This window comes from Melospiza georgiana, chromosome 5, assembly GCF_028018845.1.
Source record: "Melospiza georgiana isolate bMelGeo1 chromosome 5, bMelGeo1.pri, whole genome shotgun sequence".
Classification (NCBI taxonomy): Eukaryota; Metazoa; Chordata; class Aves; order Passeriformes; family Passerellidae; genus Melospiza; species Melospiza georgiana.
Genome location: NC_080434.1, coordinates 58,156,239 through 58,176,273, shown reverse-complemented (window position 1 = coordinate 58,176,273; position 20,035 = coordinate 58,156,239). Strand labels below are relative to the sequence as shown.

General features: G+C 38.4%; 1 protein-coding gene across 3 annotated transcripts in view; it reads left to right on the top strand.

Annotated features, from left to right (window-relative positions):
* Positions 1–20,035, top strand: part of SLC2A9 (solute carrier family 2 member 9) — a 78,473-nt gene that overhangs the window by 10,345 nt on the left and 48,093 nt on the right. For all 3 annotated transcript variants that reach the window (XM_058024854.1, XM_058024855.1, XM_058024853.1), the window contains 3 exons: positions 19–179; positions 3,939–4,063; positions 5,645–5,790. In XM_058024854.1, the coding sequence (XP_057880837.1) occupies positions 19–179; positions 3,939–4,063; positions 5,645–5,790 (432 nt within the window). The remainder of the gene's footprint in view (positions 1–18; positions 180–3,938; positions 4,064–5,644; positions 5,791–20,035) is intronic.

The following is a 20,035-nucleotide window of genomic DNA, read 5'->3' as shown; positions in this document are numbered from 1 at the left end:
TTATTTATTTTCTTTCAGTTTATCAAGAAGTTTTACAATGAAACTTGGGAGAGGAGATATGGCTTCTCAGTGGATGAAGGCACGCTGACACTCCTCTGGTCGATAACCGTTTCCATTTTTGCCATCGGTGGCCTTGTGGGTGCCATTATTGTAACCCCAATTGTGAAGTTCTTTGGGAGGTAAGTGTTTTGGAAAACTTGCATTTTCTAAAGTAGTTTCTCACTTAGTCTCTCTAGAAGGTTTTACTTTTATTACAAAACAAAACAAAACTTTAAATTCTGAAAACTTACTGTGCATCATTTGAGTTGCAGAAGCCATTTGCTTTGAACGGGCAGTGGGTTGAGATCTCAAGGAGTGTGACTTGTCAAATATGCCAAAGGAAAATACATTAAATACAAATTATTTCAGAAAAGACTGGCAGCATCTTGTTTCATGAGTTTACTAAATATCTTACTGTAAACAAGCAAAGCTATCATCATATCTAATTTGCTTCTTAACAGCATTTGCTGTCATATGGTAATAAAAATTTACTCTTTTTTCAATCCTTGTGTCAACTCAAAGCACAGTTTGAAGAACTGGACTAGGATGAAGTTCCTGTATGGCCTTCCCCAAGAAGGGGGTAGGGCATTCTGTACAATCCAGTATTTTATCAAGTCTTGACCATAGAGAATATGAGTATTTTAGGAATGTTTGTATTGGTGTGTGTTTGCATTTTTGCTGCAGGTACTAACTAGGTATTTCTGTAAAATTTTTGTGTCATACAGTCTTTCAAATAGGATTTGAAAGGTCATTTATCATTTATCTATATTTAGAAGAGCATGGGAAAAAAACCTCACCATTGTAGCATTCATCATAACTGCTCGTTTGGATTTTTCTTAATTGTAAATTCAATATTATTTGATATCTTTTAGTCAGCTAAATCACAGGAGAACATCATCATTGAGGCTTAAATATAAGTGTAAACCTTTAGTGTTCTTACTTGCCTATTTCACATTCTGACTATTTCCAATAGATTGTACTTTCCTAGGTCTATTTTTCATTCTCCCAACCTGTCCATATGTCATATTTCATCTCAAAGGGTGTATTTTCAGGTTCCTTCATTTCATGCTTACAACAAGTCAGTATTCTTAGCTGTTACCCATTCTTCATGATTTTTTTTGTCACTTCAGCACTTGATTTCCAATTTTTAAATATTTTCCCTAGTTACATTATTTATTTTTTCAGGTTTTCAATTTCTTCTGCCAAATCATGCATTTGGTTTTAACATACTTGATAGAAATATGAAATTGTGCCTGACTCAGACTGATTAATTCTCAATAAATAGCTGAATCTTTATTAAAACAAAGTGAAGTAAAAATGGGTTCACAGAAGTCTAGAATTTTCAGTGAAGAGTAGAAGAGCTTTGTGTGCAGGTTTGTCAAAACTGATAAAATTGTTAAAATAGTTAAAATGGTGGCTGATCTCTGCTGTAGATACACTTCCACTGGAGCTGTTCGGGTTTCCAGGGCAGATCTTTACACTTGCAGACTCTGCCCCTGTTTATTATGTTTATCTCCATGATGCCATGAAAACAGCTCTGTTACAGACACAGAGTGCTGGAGCAGAGATGGGAAGGGGCTGTGAATAAAGGCTGTTCACCAAAGAGTGGTTCTTGAGTTTGCTGCTCACCCTGCAGAGTGTTTGTCTGGTCTAGGAACCCAGACTGACACGTCATTATGGTAATTGAGGAGCACACAGTGAAATGTTGACAGAACAATAAAATACTTTGCTGTTAAATTGCTCAAGTGTAGGTTGGAGGGTTGTATCTATGATGAAGCTGAGCTCCATTTACACTGACACAGAATAATGAGCTAAGGGGGATTAAAAGCACTAGTCAGAAATAATGCATGACTTTAAAAGAACACTTTTGAATCATATTGCTATAAGGTTAAAAACATAAATTCCAAATTACTGGATTCCTATTTACTTCAAGAGACATGTAAAGTAATTTTTTGAAAGGGAACCTTCATCCACATAAACATAATTCCCAAGTTCAGATGTGGCTTTAGCTCTTTGTAACTTAAATTCTCCTCTTCTAACAAAGAGGTTCTGCTGCTGTTTATCCAGACACCCAGACCAATATGCTCAAGGGATTGTTTAGGTCACTTCCAGGATCTCTCTCGAAGGAGGGAGAGCCTGAGCATCACACCAGGCTCCTCTCCTTGCTCTTGGTACCACAGGCATTGGTCACACTCAGTGCCTTCAGTGAGAGAAGGGGCAGTGCAAGGGCTCAGGGTCAGTGTGCACAAATTCCTCTGTGCCATTCCTTGCTCCTCACTCCCCTGTGCTCTAGCGTGGGTCCCCACGGCCCACAGTCCTTGCTCAGGCCTGGATCACCCTCTCCTCCAGTGGCCTCGTTACACCCTCACTCCATCTCCCCACAGAAGCCACCCCTGCAGCCCCAACAGCCCCAAACCCTGCCACAGACACTGCTTTCCAGAGCAACACCCTAAATGCAGTGTTCTCTTCTTTTCATTTCCTTTTCATTCTGTCAAAGTCTTTGTTTTTATCATGCTTAGTTAGGCTGTGCTTTTCTCTTCTCAGCTGCATAGTATAAGGGTTTGCTGGCCAACTTTTTCTCAAAAATATGTAGTTTATAGTTTTTATTTAAATTAAAGGAGAAAAAAGCAGTATCTTCAGATGAATAAGACTCGTTTGACCCAAATGAACATTTTCTTTCCAGTTCTGTCATTATTTGTATCACTTCAGCCATCTCAGAGTGTATATCCATCTGAAAAATCTGTTCTAAACAATTACAGTCATCAGTCTGATGGCTGTGCTGTATAGACCAAATGAATTGTATCTAATTTTTCTATCTTCAAGCCATGCTATTCATTCAGTGTTCAAAACTCACTAGAAAGCAGGAAACATGATTAAAAATACAGGTGTTAAATATAGCTCCTTTCAAAAACATATGCATCTGTTGTGAGAAGTTGGGTGACTTTTTCAATGGGGGTGAAATTTCCTCTTGATACTTACACATTGAAAAAAATTAGAACTGGTGGGACAGGAAAGGGGTAGACAGCTTTCCTGGTCACTCCTTTTTAATTTGTCCCTCAAACTTGAGCAGAAAGTTCTGAGAGATGAAAACTAAAAGGAATTAGGGTATTGGCAAATCAAAAGTTTAGATGTTTTGAAAATTTCGAAACGCATTTTTGTGATTTGGTTTATGCTTTTTAACAAAGTAATAACTTGCCATAAAGTGTATTTCTTTTATTTGAAAAAAACCCCAGTATTTTATTTAACTGTTATAGAATGAAATAATTTTAAAATGTGGAAGAAGTATGTAAACCTGTATTTTTATTAATTCAAATAATTTTTAGAAAAGCGTTGCTTTATATTACTTGAATGAATCCAAACATTTTTCCTAACTCTACAAGTAGGAAGTAATTTTCCTCAATGTATGGTTTCAATATTGAGAATTTAAGGATGAATTATAATGACACAGGTGATGTCACAGTTGGGAAGTTCTTGAAGTGTCAAAAACTGTATGTCACATTAAAGTGCCTGTAGTTATATCAGCTTATTGTTATTTGAAGTATATTCTTTGGGTTCTCCATACAGTCATCTATCCAGAATATGCTTAATTATATTCATCTACAGAGCCTCAGACCTGGCACTTGGGTTTTAGGATGCATAAGCTGGCTCCTTGCTGTGCTGTTGAAGTACAGCTCTTTAGTTACCTATGTTATGTTTTCTTTTAAACTGTGGTGTAGGTTTGAAACTGTACCCACGTGGGTATAGTGCTGTTTTTCAGAACTCCACACATCTAAGAGGCAGTGTTTGTTAGGCACTTTTTATTTTTAGATATTTAAGAATAATAGCTTAGTGTGCTTCTAATATAGCTACATTTAGCAGCCAGGATGCTGGTTTCTCCCTAAACCATCTTTGCCTTTTAGGAAATGCACATTGGTGCTCAATAATGTGTTTGCAGTGGCAGCTGCACTGCTGATGTCCCTGTCCTTGCTGGCTGGATCGTTTGAAATGCTCATCCTGGGCCGCATCATCATGGGAGTGGATGCAGGTAAGCTTTGTCCTGCTCTACATGTCTGAAATGATTGTGCTGTGCACACACTGCAGGTCAGCTTTGGTCCTGCTCTACATGTCTGAAATGATTGTGCTGTGCACACACTGCAGGTCAGCTTTGGTCCTGCTCTACATGTCTGAAATGATTGTGCTGTGCACACACTGCAGGTAAGCTTTGTCCTGCTCTACATGTCTGAAGTGCCTGTGCTGGGCACACACTGCAGGTCAGCTTTGGTCACACTCTACATGTCTGAAGTGCCTGTGCTGGGCACACACTGCAGGTCAGCTTTGGCCACACTCTACATGTCTGAAATGCCTGTGCTGTGCACACACTTGCAGGTCAGCTTTGGTCACACTCTACATGTCTGAAATGATTGTGCTGTGCACACACTGCAGGTTAGCTTTGGTCACACTCCACATGTCTGAAATGATTGTGCTGTGCACACACTGCAGGTCAGCTTTGGTCACACTCTACATGTCTGAAATGATTGTGCTGTGCACACACTGTCTCCTCTTCCCCTGCCAGAATTTGCTTTACATCAAAGAGGTGTTCCAGGGACTAGCAATAGCCACACTGATTTCACTGGGACAAAATGGCACACCAAGGGCTGGAGGATCTGATGTTTGGAGGAGACACTGGGATGGATGCTCACCACTGCTAACAAAGCTGTTGTTTCCCCACCTTTCCTTTTCCAGCCATGGTGGAGTGTATTTGTTTCCATGCCATGAAAACCCCTTGACTAGGAGAGTGCTTTCTGCTATTAACACTGCTTTTTGCTGTGCTTAGCAGTTGTTGGATCCCATGTTAATACCTGCAGGACTAGGGAAGGTTGGCACTTCATCAGTTGTTCCTAGCAATATGGTGTTCCCAGTTTGAAAGTAAACCATGGAGGCACTGCAGCACCAGAATAACCTGGCAGCTCGAAGGAAGGGCTCCTGCTAATTTTTATCCCAGATTACCATCAAGCAGCCAAACTTCTGGAACTGTGCAAACATTGCCATTGCACTGAACAGGGTCATGCATTTCTTTGTTCTGTTCCTGGCTTTAAACAGCATTCCAACTCTTATTTTATGCCTATTGTGAAGAGTTCATTGCAGCAACTCCTCTCTGTATTGAGAGGAACATCTGCTAATACTGTTTACAGTAAAAATACTCCATCTGACAATGTCTGTTCTGTCTGACTGATGCACTGGGCTTTTGTTCCCTTACCCACACCCTTGTTAACATGATTTTGCTTGCTTTGGGATGAGAAAATTTAAAATATAAAATCTATTCTCCTGGAGATTCTCATCTCTGAGTAACCTTTGGTGCTCCACATCAAAAAGCAGCCTACACACGTTGCTGTAGATCTGTAATAGATAATCAATCCCATTGCTATTAAATCGTGTGAGACTAATTAGACATGCAGGGAAAATAATTCATGTTATGTATGGATAGATATAATTCTGTTCCTTGCATGTTTTTATGCCACCCTTGTGAGCAGATTATCACTCAGACTCCTTTCAATAGAAATTGTTGCATACCTGGCATAATAAATATGTTTTGACTTAATATATGGGTTTTGTTCTTCTTTTGTAGGCATTTCATTAAGTGCCCTCCCCATGTATTTGAGTGAAATATCTCCTAAGGAAATCCGTGGTTCATTGGGTCAGGTCACAGCCATTTTCATTTGCATTGGTGTTTTCACTGGTCAAGTTTTGGGGCTGCCAGAAATATTTGGGCAAGTAAGTATTTAACAGACCTTTTCTATCAAAGAACACAACCATGCTCTAAGTGTCATAGTTTCATATTGTGACTGGATTCACAAAAGTGGAAAACAGAAATATTTCATTTTTGTTATGAAGCACTTTGAAAAGTAGTTTCCTCCATGTCTTCTACAAGCATATACTAAAAGCATGGTTAAGTTTGGTAGATGTGGCCAGCAGGTTCAACAGCTTGAGTGGCTTGTGTGTGTCAATATGCACATCTCCTTTTCCCCCTTTCTTGATGTACATCTATTTTTTTTTTAGTTTCCAGTTCCTTTGGACACCATGGAAATGCATAAGAGTTTTTATATTTTTGATCTCTAATTTTTCAGTGTGAGATAGAGCTGAAAAGGCTTGGTTAGAGTTATTATAAAATCTGAATAGGAAGATGCTTGCTTAGTGATGATAGTGTTCCTTGTAGTGCAATCCTTACTTGCCCGGCTTTTAGACTAAGTGATATAAGAGCAGAGTTAACACACACCGCTAGGGAAAGATTAACTATTCAGATAAGAGGTTGTCTTGTTGTCATAGGCTGAGATTAACTTGGTGGCCACTGGATGTCATCATTACTCTGAATAAATGAACTCGAGTTTTGTTCAGGCTGGCAATTGGAAATACAGAATCACACAACGGGTAAGGATGGAGGGAGCCATGCTGGTCATCTGATCTGACCAGGTGTTTTCCATTCAGAGATGATTCTTCAAGGCAGTGTGGAGGAAAGGTCTGCAGCAATCCTCTCACAGTGAAACTTGAACACAGAATCCCTTCTGTCAGCCAGAGAAAGTAGTAAGGGGTTGGAAAGTGAGAGGAGCTTTTCCTTCTCTGTCCATCCAAAGGCAACTCCTTTGTAAATACATGAAGCCATCTTCCCTGACACTTATATTTTTGCCTGACAAGCTTTCTTATTCTGTCCCTTTATTCTGTTCAGCTCTCCTAAAGGCAAATGATTTGATTCAATTTACCTTTTACTGAAGGATTGATTTCTCCCCTGCGCATCCAAAGCAATAGATTTTAGGGAAAAACTTAAAATGGCTTTTATTGTGTCACTTCAACAGATGTCCCTTCAATTAGCTTGGGAGCAAGTTTATTACAAACAAGCGTATGAAATGTCAAGAGGCTAATTTGATTGATCACAGTATGGCAGCCCTTATGTAGCAGGAGATTTTTTTAATTTGGGTTTTTGATACATGCATGCACTTTTAAAGTTGAGGTGTCAGGAAAATTCTTATTCCTTGATTTCAGCTCATTATTGCTAGTTTTATTTCTCTTCTTGGCTTCCTTTCATCACTGTTGTTGCTGCTACCAAATTATGGAGGTAGTGTTTCTGTTTCTACAAATTCCTTTAGTGTGAAGTTAATTAATATCCCACCATTAAAGACAGTATGTAGGAAGAAATATGCTTTATCTACAGAATTAGTTTTGTCAAGACAGGTAACATCAGCAAGTAAAAGAAACAAAGTTTTGGCTGATGTGGATCACAATATTTCCAACCAATTTATTGGAGGCAGCTTGAATATTCTAGTTGGGTATGTGGGTGGGGTTTTTTCTTTTCATTCCTCTTGGTTTCAGTCAAACCAGGATTTTTTTTCCTTAGATTTGTGGGGTTCCTATTGAAACTCCTTCAGTGGGAGTTGGTTTTTATTTTGCTGCTCTGTAGTTGTTTGTTTCTTATCAGAATTTGTTGTAAATAATACTACTTACAAAAACTAGTCTTCTGTCATAGTTTCATAAGGTTTCTGCTGAGATCTGTCATGTCTATTACTTGTAAATTGAGCAAATATTTAAGAGGTTGTTAAACATTGTATCTAAGCATCGATGGTATTGAAGAAAGGAGGGACAAAACCAGAGATGAGAGTCTTGCTGGAAGAGAATCTTTGGAAAAGGGATGGACATAAGAATGGCTGTTGGCATGACTGAGGTCCTTCTTGTAAGAGGAGGTGACAGCAATATTGCTTGTGTGGTCAAGTCAGCAGAGGGAAGGGACAGGAACTGACTGCGCCTTGTTAACACAAGGAACAAGGAATAGAGTGGCCTAATCTCAAAGACAATATGGCTACAAGAATGATTTTTTAAAATAAATATTGTGTGAATAATTGCATGCTGAAATTTGTCAGAGTGATGTTTGGAACAGACTCCCGGCTGAAGTAACTTGAGCAGAAAATTAAAATTTTAAATTGGAGCTTGATGCATTTATGTGAATTACATGAGGTTGTTGCCTTAAGTGGTTCTGTAGAAGTCTCTCTGCAGAAAAGGAAAGTGTTTATGTTGGCTGTGGGGCATAGTGTTAACAAGCACTTATTAACAACCTAAGTGATGATTTCCTCTGTTATCAAATGCAAAAGTGTTTCTTAAAATGTGAAATTGTGATAAAAACAGCTCTAAAGCAATGAGTATTACTTGAGGCAACTCAAAGGTCCTTACTGCTTTTTGTATCAAGTATGTTAAGGAGCCCTAAACAGATTTTTTAGCAATCTTTCTTTTGTCAAGATTGGTCAAGGTGCAGCAGGAGGGATGTGGGCAGCCCCAGGTGCAGTGCTGAGGGGCAGTGTCAGCTCTGGCTGGGTTACTGGCTCAAGGCTGGTTGGCTGTTTCCCATTCCTTCAGTTTTCCCAAGCTTTCTATTGAAAGAGCTGAGGATTGGCAATCTTCTCATTTCCTTCTAATACCTTTTCACGACAGTTCTGTCAACTTATTCACATAATTCTTTTGATCAACTGTTATTTATTCCTTAGTACTTTTCTGTTTATTTTTTTTCACCACCTTCTACAGTGTGCTTCCTCTCTCCTCCCCCTATCACCTGTGATCTTTGTGTTTCAGATTAAACTTCACCTCCTCTAATAACACAAGCTCTTTAATCTCTTTCTCACCCTGTAAGCTGTTGTCTCCAATAGTTCCTGGTTTAAATTCGAACCTAGGAGAACAAGATTATACAGCTAACCCAGATGAAATAATACTTTATAAAAAAAGAATTATATTAAATATTTACTGGTTTTCCTGGGAATATTTTGTCTGAAGTACTGCAGAAATGCAATTTTTAATGCAAATTAAATACAATTTAATTCTTTTCTGTGTCCTGCCATATTGACATGAACTAGACAAACATGGCTATGTCCAATTTTTAAATTATAGTATAAAAGAGCAAATGGAACAAAAAATTTACAATCTAATAAAGACTGTAATACCTAAATACAGGCAATATTTTTGATTCTGGATATATAGAATTTCATTGTATTTGCCTCCAAAGGTACTAATTTTAGAATGTGTTTCTTCAGTATGCAGTGCTTACCAAGAGTGATTATGTGAGAAAAGTTCCAGTTGTGATAGCAGTCCTCTGCTGCTGTGACTTGATAATCTTATTTGCTCTCCACAGTCCTAATTGCCTTCCATCCGACAAATTGCAGCTATGCTTTTTATTCAAGATTCTGATTCTTATAGGTCTGGAAAATTCCTTAGGCTTGGGAAATTGCACCATGGTAAAGGGGGCTGGTGATCAGAGTGCAGAGCACGATGACTTCATGTGCTGGTGACCTGCTTCTCCCCAGTGCCCCAACAAGCTGTGTGCTTCTTTTCACCTGCTGGCATCTTGTGTTCTGTAAGCCAGAGTCCTTAACTCTTGAGGAAGCCACGGCATCTGTAGGTGACAACTTGGTGCAGGCCCACGGGTGTGCAATGATGTTATCTGCTGTAATGTGGGCACTGAACTATTGCTGCTGGCTACAGGATTATTTAATTCAGGCCATTTTTGGTTGTACACATGTGCAGCTTTCCATATATCTGACTGAAGGAAAAAAACAGATAATAAGGACAAACTATCTTAGACCAGTCACGTCTTCAAACACTGCCCTTCAGGTATTTCTGTTCTCTCTGTTTCTGTGATTCTGCAATTGAATCACCCAGCCTATTTTTCCTGACAGATTGCTCTTGCAAAGCAAAGGCCAGCACACTGTCAGCTTCAGTTTTGAAAGTTCAAATTTACACTTACTGTCTTGGGGAAATATTGTCTGGCCTGATTCTGACACATTCCATGTAACTTTAGGTATCACTCTGGCTAACTCATCTAGTTCCTCCTGCTCCACAGGTTTTCCTTAGCATGGTAACATCTCCTAAACATTGTAAACTGTCTGATTGTCTATTCTATGGCTTCATGTTGTTTAATGAAGGTGGACTTTAACCTTTCCCTAAATTATAGAGGATTTAATTTCTGAATCCATTTGCAGTAGTCACAGTATTCTTATTTTCAATATACATTGGGCTTCAGTATCTCTTTCTGTGTATCAATACCAGAGAGAAAAAAATGTTTCACAGTGTATATATTGATTCAGGACAGGTAAAGCTGAAACAGTTGCCTTTGCCATGCCATGCTTTCCTCAGACCTCGTCTTTGAGCCCCTTTTCCCTGCTCTTGGTGTACCAGGCTTTGCCAAGCTGCAGCTGTTTTCCCTGGAGCTGGCCCCAGTGCCTGGCCAGCTCTGGCTGCTTCTCTGACTGGACAGCTGCTCTTCCCATTGGTACACCAATGGACAAATAGAATTTGGTTTTTGTCTGTTGACTTCACTAGCCCTACTTTAAAAACTTCAAGTGTTTCTAGGTCATGCAGGCAGGAGCTTGCCTTACTACATGGTTGCATTGTTTCCTAGTGGATAGCATGTTCATTCCCTTCCTGAATGAACCCATATGATGTGGTAGTGTTTCAAGGCAAAAAAAACCCCACAAACACAACAAGGTAAAGATCCTGATGTGTTCATCTCTTGAGTGTTGCTAGTAGAATAGATTTAGTCATTCTGTTATGAAAAGAGTGTAATCAAGCAGTACAAGGTACAGGAGTGAGCAACAATGATCAGATTTGGAAAGTGGCTTCTTGAGGAGAAAAATCGGGGTTAAACAACTCTTGTGGGTAACCCCATGCTGGGGAAACACTCAAAGCATGAGTGCATCAGAAACAAAGTGTGCCAGAGAAGGTTTAGAATTTATTCTGAAATGACATGCTGTCTTTTCTAGACTCTTCTCAATCTTTCGTTAAAAGCACTTGGAATTTATTGCAAAAATCTTGTACATGGTTAGAGTTACAAACTTTATGAATTGGATGCTATCTTTGTCAGAGAAGACATATTAATTAGTCTAATTAAACTTTTTTGAGGATTTTTAGCAACTTTAATGCATATTTGGATAGAGAATACCTGTTGCTAAAAAGGTATTTAGCAAGAAATAGGTTTGTGATACACAATGACACTGGCCAAATTGTCCTCCTCATAATTCATTATTTTAGCAAAGAAATTCTGCTACTGATATAAGTATCAATATCAATTTCTGCAGCAAATTGAGCTAAATCTGGAAAAGGACCAATTAACTCCATAGACACTGTACAATATGTCAGTAAGGAAACATCTTTGTGGTGAGTCCCTTTCCAATTAGTTTTTTAGACAAGTGAGCCTTGCTGAGGAATAGTTGTGATAAAACTAAAAACTTCTGTAGATGCTGTGTTACACTCTCATTTTCTTTACCAGACTTCTTAAAATGATTTATTTGATGCAACAGATAACTGTGTATTTAGGAAAGTTTATATAGGAGTGTTACATTTTGCTCTACCAAGGTCTTTTAAAAGTACTCCTTCACTTGCACAAAAACAGACAGTGATGGAATAGGTTGTACAGCCTGTGCAGTTGAAGGCTGTTCTGAAAATAAGCTTTGATTTTTACTTGTCAAAGCTTCATTTTCAGCATGATTTTGCTTTGTTTTTCTTTTATTTTCTTTTTTTTTAACTGATCCTTCTTCCTAAGACTCTCGACTCAGATTCAAGGATTCCTAAAAAACTGTCAGTGAATTATAGATGAGTAGAGAAAGCAATTCCAAATTGCTCTAGGGACCTGTAGCTTGCAGGTGGACACTAATGGCAAAATGGTCTGCTGGAGATGCTCTTGAAATGAATCTGACACATTAGCATGATAACACAAAGTATGAATCAACCACTTTCTGAATATTTTTCTATGAGCTCTTTTGTTCTGTGTGTTTATCTTCTCCTTGAGCCATGATAGTGACTATCGTTAAAGATATTATTCTTTAAAATACAAGTGAGAATTTCAGAGTATAGAACAGAGAGCTCTTGTGGCAATAAGAGACGAGTGAACTCTTGCAGCTTCATGCTGAATGTTGGAAATTAAAGTAGCTTATCCTTATGCTGTCTACAGAATATAAAAAGGTGTTTGTACTTTCCATTAGAGTAGGACAAATACCTCCACCAGTTTAGCATTTTCCAGCATCACTTGAAATCCTAAAGTGTCCTCTTTGTAATAATTTCAAATATCTGGCTAGAATAAAAAATCCCATAACATCTTTACTCTGCCTAGTTATATTCTGAAAGTCTAGTGAACTGAAGCAAAGTCAAGATTGGAAGCCAGTAATTAGTGGTGTGGCCCAGAGTTCCAGTCCTGTTCAGGACCTTCAATAATGACCTGGATGAATGTGGAGCTGTTTGTATCTGTAGAAACATGCTGTTTTGTGGAGTCTATTTGAGTATATGAATTGCTAGTTCTTAATGAGTTCCTAAGAGCAAAGGTGAGTGTAGGACTTGGGATAAATATCAGGAATTTTCCTCATCAGCTCTGGTTCCCAGTTGTGGGGGTTTTTGGTCAGGATTTGTCTAAGTTTAGAGCAAGTGTTTGAGGAAGTGGCCTCATAGTACTCCTGGGAACCACCCTGCTGTTGAGCCAGGCTTGCAAAAGGTGACTCCAAGTTACCCTGGTCCCTGCCAATCCACTGGACTGCTGAGCTTCTACAGTATTTCTTAAAAACACAGAAGCAAAACTGCCTTATATTCATGTACTAAAATACAAAACTGAATGAAAAGCTAAAGCCTTCCCTGAAGAGTGTTTTAAAACTTCTGCTAAGGATACAGGAGACACATTGGTGCTTGTAAGTGGCTGCTCAAATCCTTTAAGGGGATGATAATGCTAAGAATAACTCAGAGAAACACCCTTACAAAGAAAGGAATTTCAGGAAGGAAGGAATTTCAGGAAGGAAGGAAGGAATTTCAGGAAGGAAGGAAGGAAGGAATTTCAGGAAGGAAGGAAGGAATTTCAGGAGTTTCAGGAAGGAAGGAATTTCAGGAAGGAAGGAAGGAATTTCAGGAAGGAATTTCAGGAAGGAAGGAATTTCAGGAAGGAAGGAAGGAATTTCAGGAAGGAAGGAATTTCAGGAATTTCAGGAATTTCAGGAAGGAATTTCAGGAAGAAATTTCAGGAAGGAAGGAAGGAATTTCAGGAAGGAATTTCAGGAATTTCAGGAATTTCAGGAAGGAAGGAAGGAAGGAAGGAAGGAAGGAAGGAAGGAAGGACATATTTCAGTGCTTATTCAGATAGTCACTAATTTCAGCATGTGTTTGATGTCTGCCTGCACTTCCTGCAAACTGCTACCAGACACACCAACTAAGAATTGCTTGAGGCAGTGATTTTGAAGATGGATATCCTTTTTCAAATATTCTCAGTTCTTTTCTTTTTCTAGCCATGGGACGTTTCCATCCTCTTTTCACAGTAGCACATAAGGCATGAAGTTCGTTACTGCTGAAGCAATTTCCAAGTCTTTTATCAAGGCACAAGCTCTTCAATACAAGCTGTGAGTTGCTGATCAGGGACATGAAGGGACTCAAGGGTTGATTGATCCAGACAAGGAAAGATGCTGTGCAGGCACCAGGCACAGCCTTGGTGGGTCTGATAGAAGTGCAGAAATGCTGCCAGGAGCCTCTGGGTTGTTGCATATTCACAGTTCAGTAGGACCCATGGGAAGAGGTCTACTCTGTCATACCTGCCCTGCTGGGGGAATGTGGTAGAGTTGATAAATTTCTAATGGAGACATTAAATGAGGTGCTCTGTTTATATCTATTGTGGATCAACTGAGATTATGTATTTACTGGAGATTATAAATCAACTTTTTATTGGTTCCCTGAGACAGACACAACAGTATTTATTCATCCTTTTTCTGTACAGAACTCATTAAGTAATGCATGGGAAAACAGCTGTGTGTCTTCATGTTTGCAAATGAGTTTCAGTCCATTAAAGTTGTGCTGTGAGGCTTCAATTCCCAAAGTTGTAACAACATATGGCTGATGGGCCATTTGTAATATTGAAATGTTGCAGTTTTGCATTTGGGAAGGAGAACATCTTACAAGAGAGGAGTTGTCTGAAAGTGGAAATGTGGTTATGGAAATAGCACTATGGAGATAGATATATAATTTACACTCCACAATGAACAAAATACTTAATTACAGAGCATCTAATGTTGGGATGAGAGTTTATCATCAGTGAGGACTGCTGCTCATAGACAGTGAAACAGTGCTCACCTGACTCTTGAGAAGATTTCTATGTAGCTGTTCCCTGCTTAATTAGGTCAGTTGGAAAAGCAGTAGACAAGCTTACCTGGAAAGATATCCTTCAAAAGATGTGAAGGAAAGAATGACATCAGAACACTGTGGAGGCTGACAGCAGTTGTTTATAATTTTCTCCTTATCCACTGAAACATAGTTAACCTATGTAACTAAACTTAGAGCATTGTTTATACTGATATTTAAAATATGACATTCTGCAACTTGATCAGACTTAAAAAGGAGATTTTTTTTTTCACCTATTGTAGCTGACCTAATAATAGTAGTGTTTGTCTATAAAACACATCTTATGTAAGTTGGACTCTGCTTCAAATGTTTAGGAGCAGATGAATATTTCAGATTTTCCTGTTTCCTTAGTGCTTGAGTATTTGATAATACTTACAAATCTGTTATTAAGCAATAAATCTAAATTGTTTTCACCTGTGACTTCCTTCCAAGTATGTTTCACACACTGGGGAGATAACCCCCACTTAGAACAATTTTGAAGGTTCTTAACCTTCAAAATTAACATTTCAGTTTTAGTTTCTATTATACATTGTAAAACTATCTATTATTGCAAATTCATGTCCTAATATGTAAATTTATCTTCTACAAATTGGGTATTAATGCCATGGTAGATTGGTCAAACACTGTAGGATAGTATACAGTCATCATATTGAGTAGGAGGGTGTGTTTTCTACTCTTGAGTGCCTTTGCTTTTGAAACTACTGGCAAAAAAAAAAAAAATGGGAGGTATATTATTGATTAGTATTTTGAGGGATTTTTTTAAACTTGAAGTAAATGTCAAGTTAAAATTAATTTGGTTTTGATTTTTTAAAATCCAAACCAAATTTTTTTATCAGTAAAAAAATGTTAAGATGAAATATTCAATAATTTCCATTGTTTTTAAAAGAGCAAATGTGCTTTGGGTGCTTTTATGTTTGTTTTTCTCTTAACCTTAATATACCTTAGTCTAACTTTCATAACTTCACTTTGGCAAAATATAATCAAATAAAAAAACATTTGCATCCAACGCAATTTCTAGATGCCCTGGAGTGCTTCTCTTCATCTCCCACTACAGTCCCAAAAGGAAGCAGGTCTCTGGATTTCTATGTGCTGCATCTGCCAGTCCCACAGGGACGTCTGAGGTACCCCAGGGCATCAGAATTATTGTATCTTCTCATGTTTAAAAAGCTGAGTCTTATCCTACTCAATTATTTTAATTTACTATTTTTATATTTTGTTATTTATGGATGCTAACCTGAGTCTAAATGCATCACTGAAAGGAAGCTCTGTCAGAAATTTTGTCTAGCTCCAGCATACCTCTAATATTTCTTCCTAAATAAGCTCAAATATATATGCTGGCTGCTGATAATAATCCCATGTGAAAGCTTCCCATTTCCCATTGCTTTTTCTCTGAAAATTTTGCTTTTCTTGGAGATGAATAAATGGGGACAAATTATGCCATATAAGTATGCAGTGAAAAGTTAGCTGTTACTCCAATAAAAAGCTGGACAAAAAACCATCTGGGGAACTTGTAACAGATACTTTAATTCTCCCTCTCAATACTTCCATGATCTAACATGCCATTTAGTGAAGAGAAAATCATGGTACTCAGACACCAGACACTTTCAAAGCTGTTTTAAGTTCTTATCCAAAGGCCATTTACTCAGTAACAAAAATCTCCTGCTGATTTCTGTGAATTTTATATCAGACTTGTACAGCCTTGAGTCTGTGATTTTCTGTACAGATTATTACCTGAGAAGATACTGATACCTGAGTAATCTTCTTGTCAGAGTTATAGCTGTAGTAGGGACCTGTAAAAATAAACATCTGGGTACAGAACAGAGGTGAAATACACATATTGTCTGAGTTGCCTCTGTTTTAAACAGGAAGGTAAGCAATTTGTAACTCTGTTATTGAAATTCTTTTTGGCAAATTGGGTTACAGAAAGGGTCATGCAAAGAGAAAATTGTGTCCAGCAGGGCTATAACTGTGAGATTAGCATCCCCTGCAGCCAGAGGAGATTGCAGAGCAGTGTTTGGAGTGGTGCAAGGAAGGTGAGAGGAAGGCAATTGTTTTGCACCTTATACTTGAGCAGCTGCTCTGAAGCCTGAGATGCAGAAGTTCTCTTTTCTCAGCTGCCACATTATCATCACCACTGTGCCATAGCCTTGACTAAAGGAAGAAAAGTTAGTTCTAAAGCTAAGAAATTAGTTCCATCTCAGTGCTTTTTCAGTCCTTGGCCCCAGGCCAGCATGGTTGTCCTTTACTTTTAGGAGTGTTTTATGTGGTGTGGTAGCAGATTAACAGAGAAATGCTGAACTTGTGCAGTATTCTGGCATTTGCATGCCTAAGTAAATTTTCCCAGTCTGTTCTGAGCAAGGATACATTTTTTTTTTTTTGTGGGCCAAATGGGATATTTCTGATATCCAATTTTTGTGCCAAGTCTGTACAAGAAAGGACAAAATTGAATTGCTTGAATATGAGCAGACAGTTTCATCATGATGCCCTATGGTACCTTAGGTGTCCCTGTGAGACTGGCAAGTGTGACACAGAATATCACAGAGACCTGCATCCTCCTGTAGCTGCAGCAGGAGGCTGAGGCAAGATGCTCCAGGGCATCTAAAAATTAGACTAGATGTAATTATTTCTGTCTCTGTGTGTGATTATATTTGGCAAAATTAAAATTTTAAAAGTGTTCTTGCTTTTTATAAAAAATGAAAAAGAAGAGACTACCAAATCACTATTTCCTGGATATTTTCAGTATCTTGCATTGGATGCCAGAGGCTTTTGTCTCTTTGTTCCCCACATACAAAATGGGTAAAATATGTCATTTTACAGAAGAACATTATACAAAAAGGTCATTTCTGTTTATAAGTTGTTCAGCACTGTAGTAAATTCATCATAACCCCATCTCCAAGGAATTAATTCCAGAATACTTAAATGGTGATTATTTAATAGTGACTGGTAAATAGACTTGCTCACTGAGATCACAGATCATCCTGTGCACTGAGTGCTAAAAAGGGGAAAAGAGCATTTATTTTGATACCATCTCCTGCTCATTTCAAGCATTAGAGGTAGCCAAGCCCTTGACAGTGCTGTGAGGCAGCATGGTGGCTGCACAGGGATGCAGAGCAGGGCTGGGGAGTGCCCTGTGCTACCCCATGTCCAGCCTGAGCCTAGGAGAAGCTGTCTGGGGTGTGAGCATTTCCCTTGGCTCTAGAATGGACAGGAGACAGAATGGGGGAAGCCTACCTGGGAGCAGCTGGGGTCAGGATGCTCAGTGGGACATGGGGATCTCCACAGCACAGAAACCCAAACTCTGGGCAGAGAGCAAATGAGAACCCTGACTGTGCAACAGTGGCTGAGTTGAGAAGGGGAGATTCTCCAGATTATATGTCCAGATATGTCCAGATTATGCTTTTAAAATAAATACATAAAAATAACTAAATCTATTTATTAAACTAAAAGAGGAGAGGTTTAGCACAGGTGCTAGGAAGAAATCCTTCACTATGAGAGTGGTGAGACACTGGACCAGGCTGCCCAGAGAAACTGTGGATGCTCTAGCCCTGGAGGTGTTCAAGGCCAGGCTGGATGGGTTTCTGAGGAATCTGGGACAGTAGAAGGTGTCCCTGCCCATGCAGAGTACTGGAACAAGGTGATCTTAGAGGTCCCTTCCAACCCATTCTGTTTCTCTGTTTCTGTGAAATTATTTAGAGGGAAACAAAGAGAGAGTGAAGCCTGTCACAGTTGCATATTTCCTTTACTCCTGTTATTCATCTCATACTGGGATATTTAATTGGCCCATGGGTACCCATGTCCAGGGCACTACAGCACTTCTTCCCAACCTCTGTTGCATGGCCTTGTTAACAATTCTGTTCTCCCTTTAAAATATATTTCTGTGTATATTATTTACCTGGTCTGTGTTGAGAGTGTCTTCACATTTCATCAAAATCTTCCTAATTGCTGAGAATACTAAATGTCACTGGTGCTTAAATAGATTATTGAATTAGATAGGGATAGTTCAGCTGTCAGCAGTGCCTGTTGACATTTCTCCATGCCACTTTCTTTTCCACCTTTTGATGGTTACAATAAGTTCCATCTTCTGCATTTTAGCTGATGATTTTCTGACATGGCAACATTTTCTTTACTGTATTTCAGTGCACCATAATCTTGTTTCATTTGCAGCTGATAAATCCATGCCATACTTTATCTCCCTCCCTTCCACCCAATCTTCTGTCTCTGCAGCTTTGCATTTTATTCCATCAACCTTTGAATGAGTCTGTGGTTGTCAAACTTGCTCTACTGTTTAACTGTCTTTTGTAAATACATCAAAGCCAGGTTTTTCATGCTCCAGCCTAAGCAAATATCCATAATGTGACAGTTTAAAATGAAAATTTTACCATCTTGACATGTTATTTGTACCAATTCTGAGCGGGTGATGAAATCAGGTCCCCTGTAATTAAAACATTTCATGCTCTTTTAAATTTTTCCTGAAATAAAATGGGATGTGGTTGTTTTCATTTCTCCCAGCAGTGCCTGTGTGCTTCTTCTTACTGCTGACAATTGAGGTAAAGTGCTTTAAGTGTCTTCTCAGTCACCTACACTGTCTTTTGCCTTTAGCTTATTACTGCTTCTGAGCACTGTCCCTCTATATGTCCCATTCTATTCCTTCTTAAAGGGGTTATGAAACCCTCCTTTTGCCTGCTTCTCTTAGTTCTCTTTAGAGGTTCTAGTTCAACCTGATTTCCAGCAATTTTGATGATCCTTTAAGCTTATATTACTCCTACTATTTCTTTTCTGTACTGGGAGGAAGGAGTTAAGATTGTATAATGTAAATGAGGAGAAAAGCAAGTAGAGCACACGCTCCAAAATGTTGAATAGGCATGAAATATTTTGAAATGGATGGAGAAGTTTCCACTGGCTTCAGTGACTTTCTGATCAATTCATGCCAAAATGGCAAGTGGGAGCATATTTATGAGCATTTCTGAGTATTTATGAGTTTACCTTAAGGTTTTAGAAGTTAGCATGATAAGAAGTAAACCAGAAATTTTAACAGAGGAAATAAAGGAAACTCGGTGTGTTATATGGCAAAAATAAAGGGCTTTTCATTATAGTAGCACAGTTTTCTAGTTTTCTATTTTTTGTGGAGGGTAAGTTCAGAGTCTTGTTCATAAGTTTTTCAAAATAATGCTTTCAAGAAGAGTTATTTGAGATAAATGTGACCAACATAGAAAGTCTCCTATACACTATAGGAGACTTTAAAAGGAGTGTAAGTTTATTCCATGGAAATCTCCATAGGTAGGAGGGAAGAATGCTGATAATAACTGTATAGAAAAAATACTTTTTTTCCTTTAAGAAGTGTCCTTGACATGGTGGGAAAAAACCTTCAGAAAATATGATGGGCTGATCAAGAGTAACATTTTTATCTGGAGGTACAGTCAAAAATTATAACACCCTATAATTTTTTTATATGGTACATTGCAAAGAGGTTTATATTGCAGGAAATTATTCCAGGCAGATATGGAATGAAGGTGAAATGTTTTACTGCCTGTTTTCCCAAGTTATCCTTTACAAAGTAGTACCCACTTGATTATATAATTATTGACCGGTTTTAAAGACAGAACCTTAGTTTTCTAATTTTTAAAATAAGATCCATACTTGTTTGTCCATAAATAATATTCACCACTTTTGGTTCATCTACATTACAGAAAGTTTTCCACTCAAGTGGAAAAAAAAAAAGAGAAAAAAAGGAATTAAGAAATAGGGTCTTGAAGCCTTCATGGTAATGCAGGCTCTTAGGATGACCAATTACCTCAAGCTTTAAATTGTTGGAAAAAACACTTTCTCAAGTTGTTTTCCCATCCCA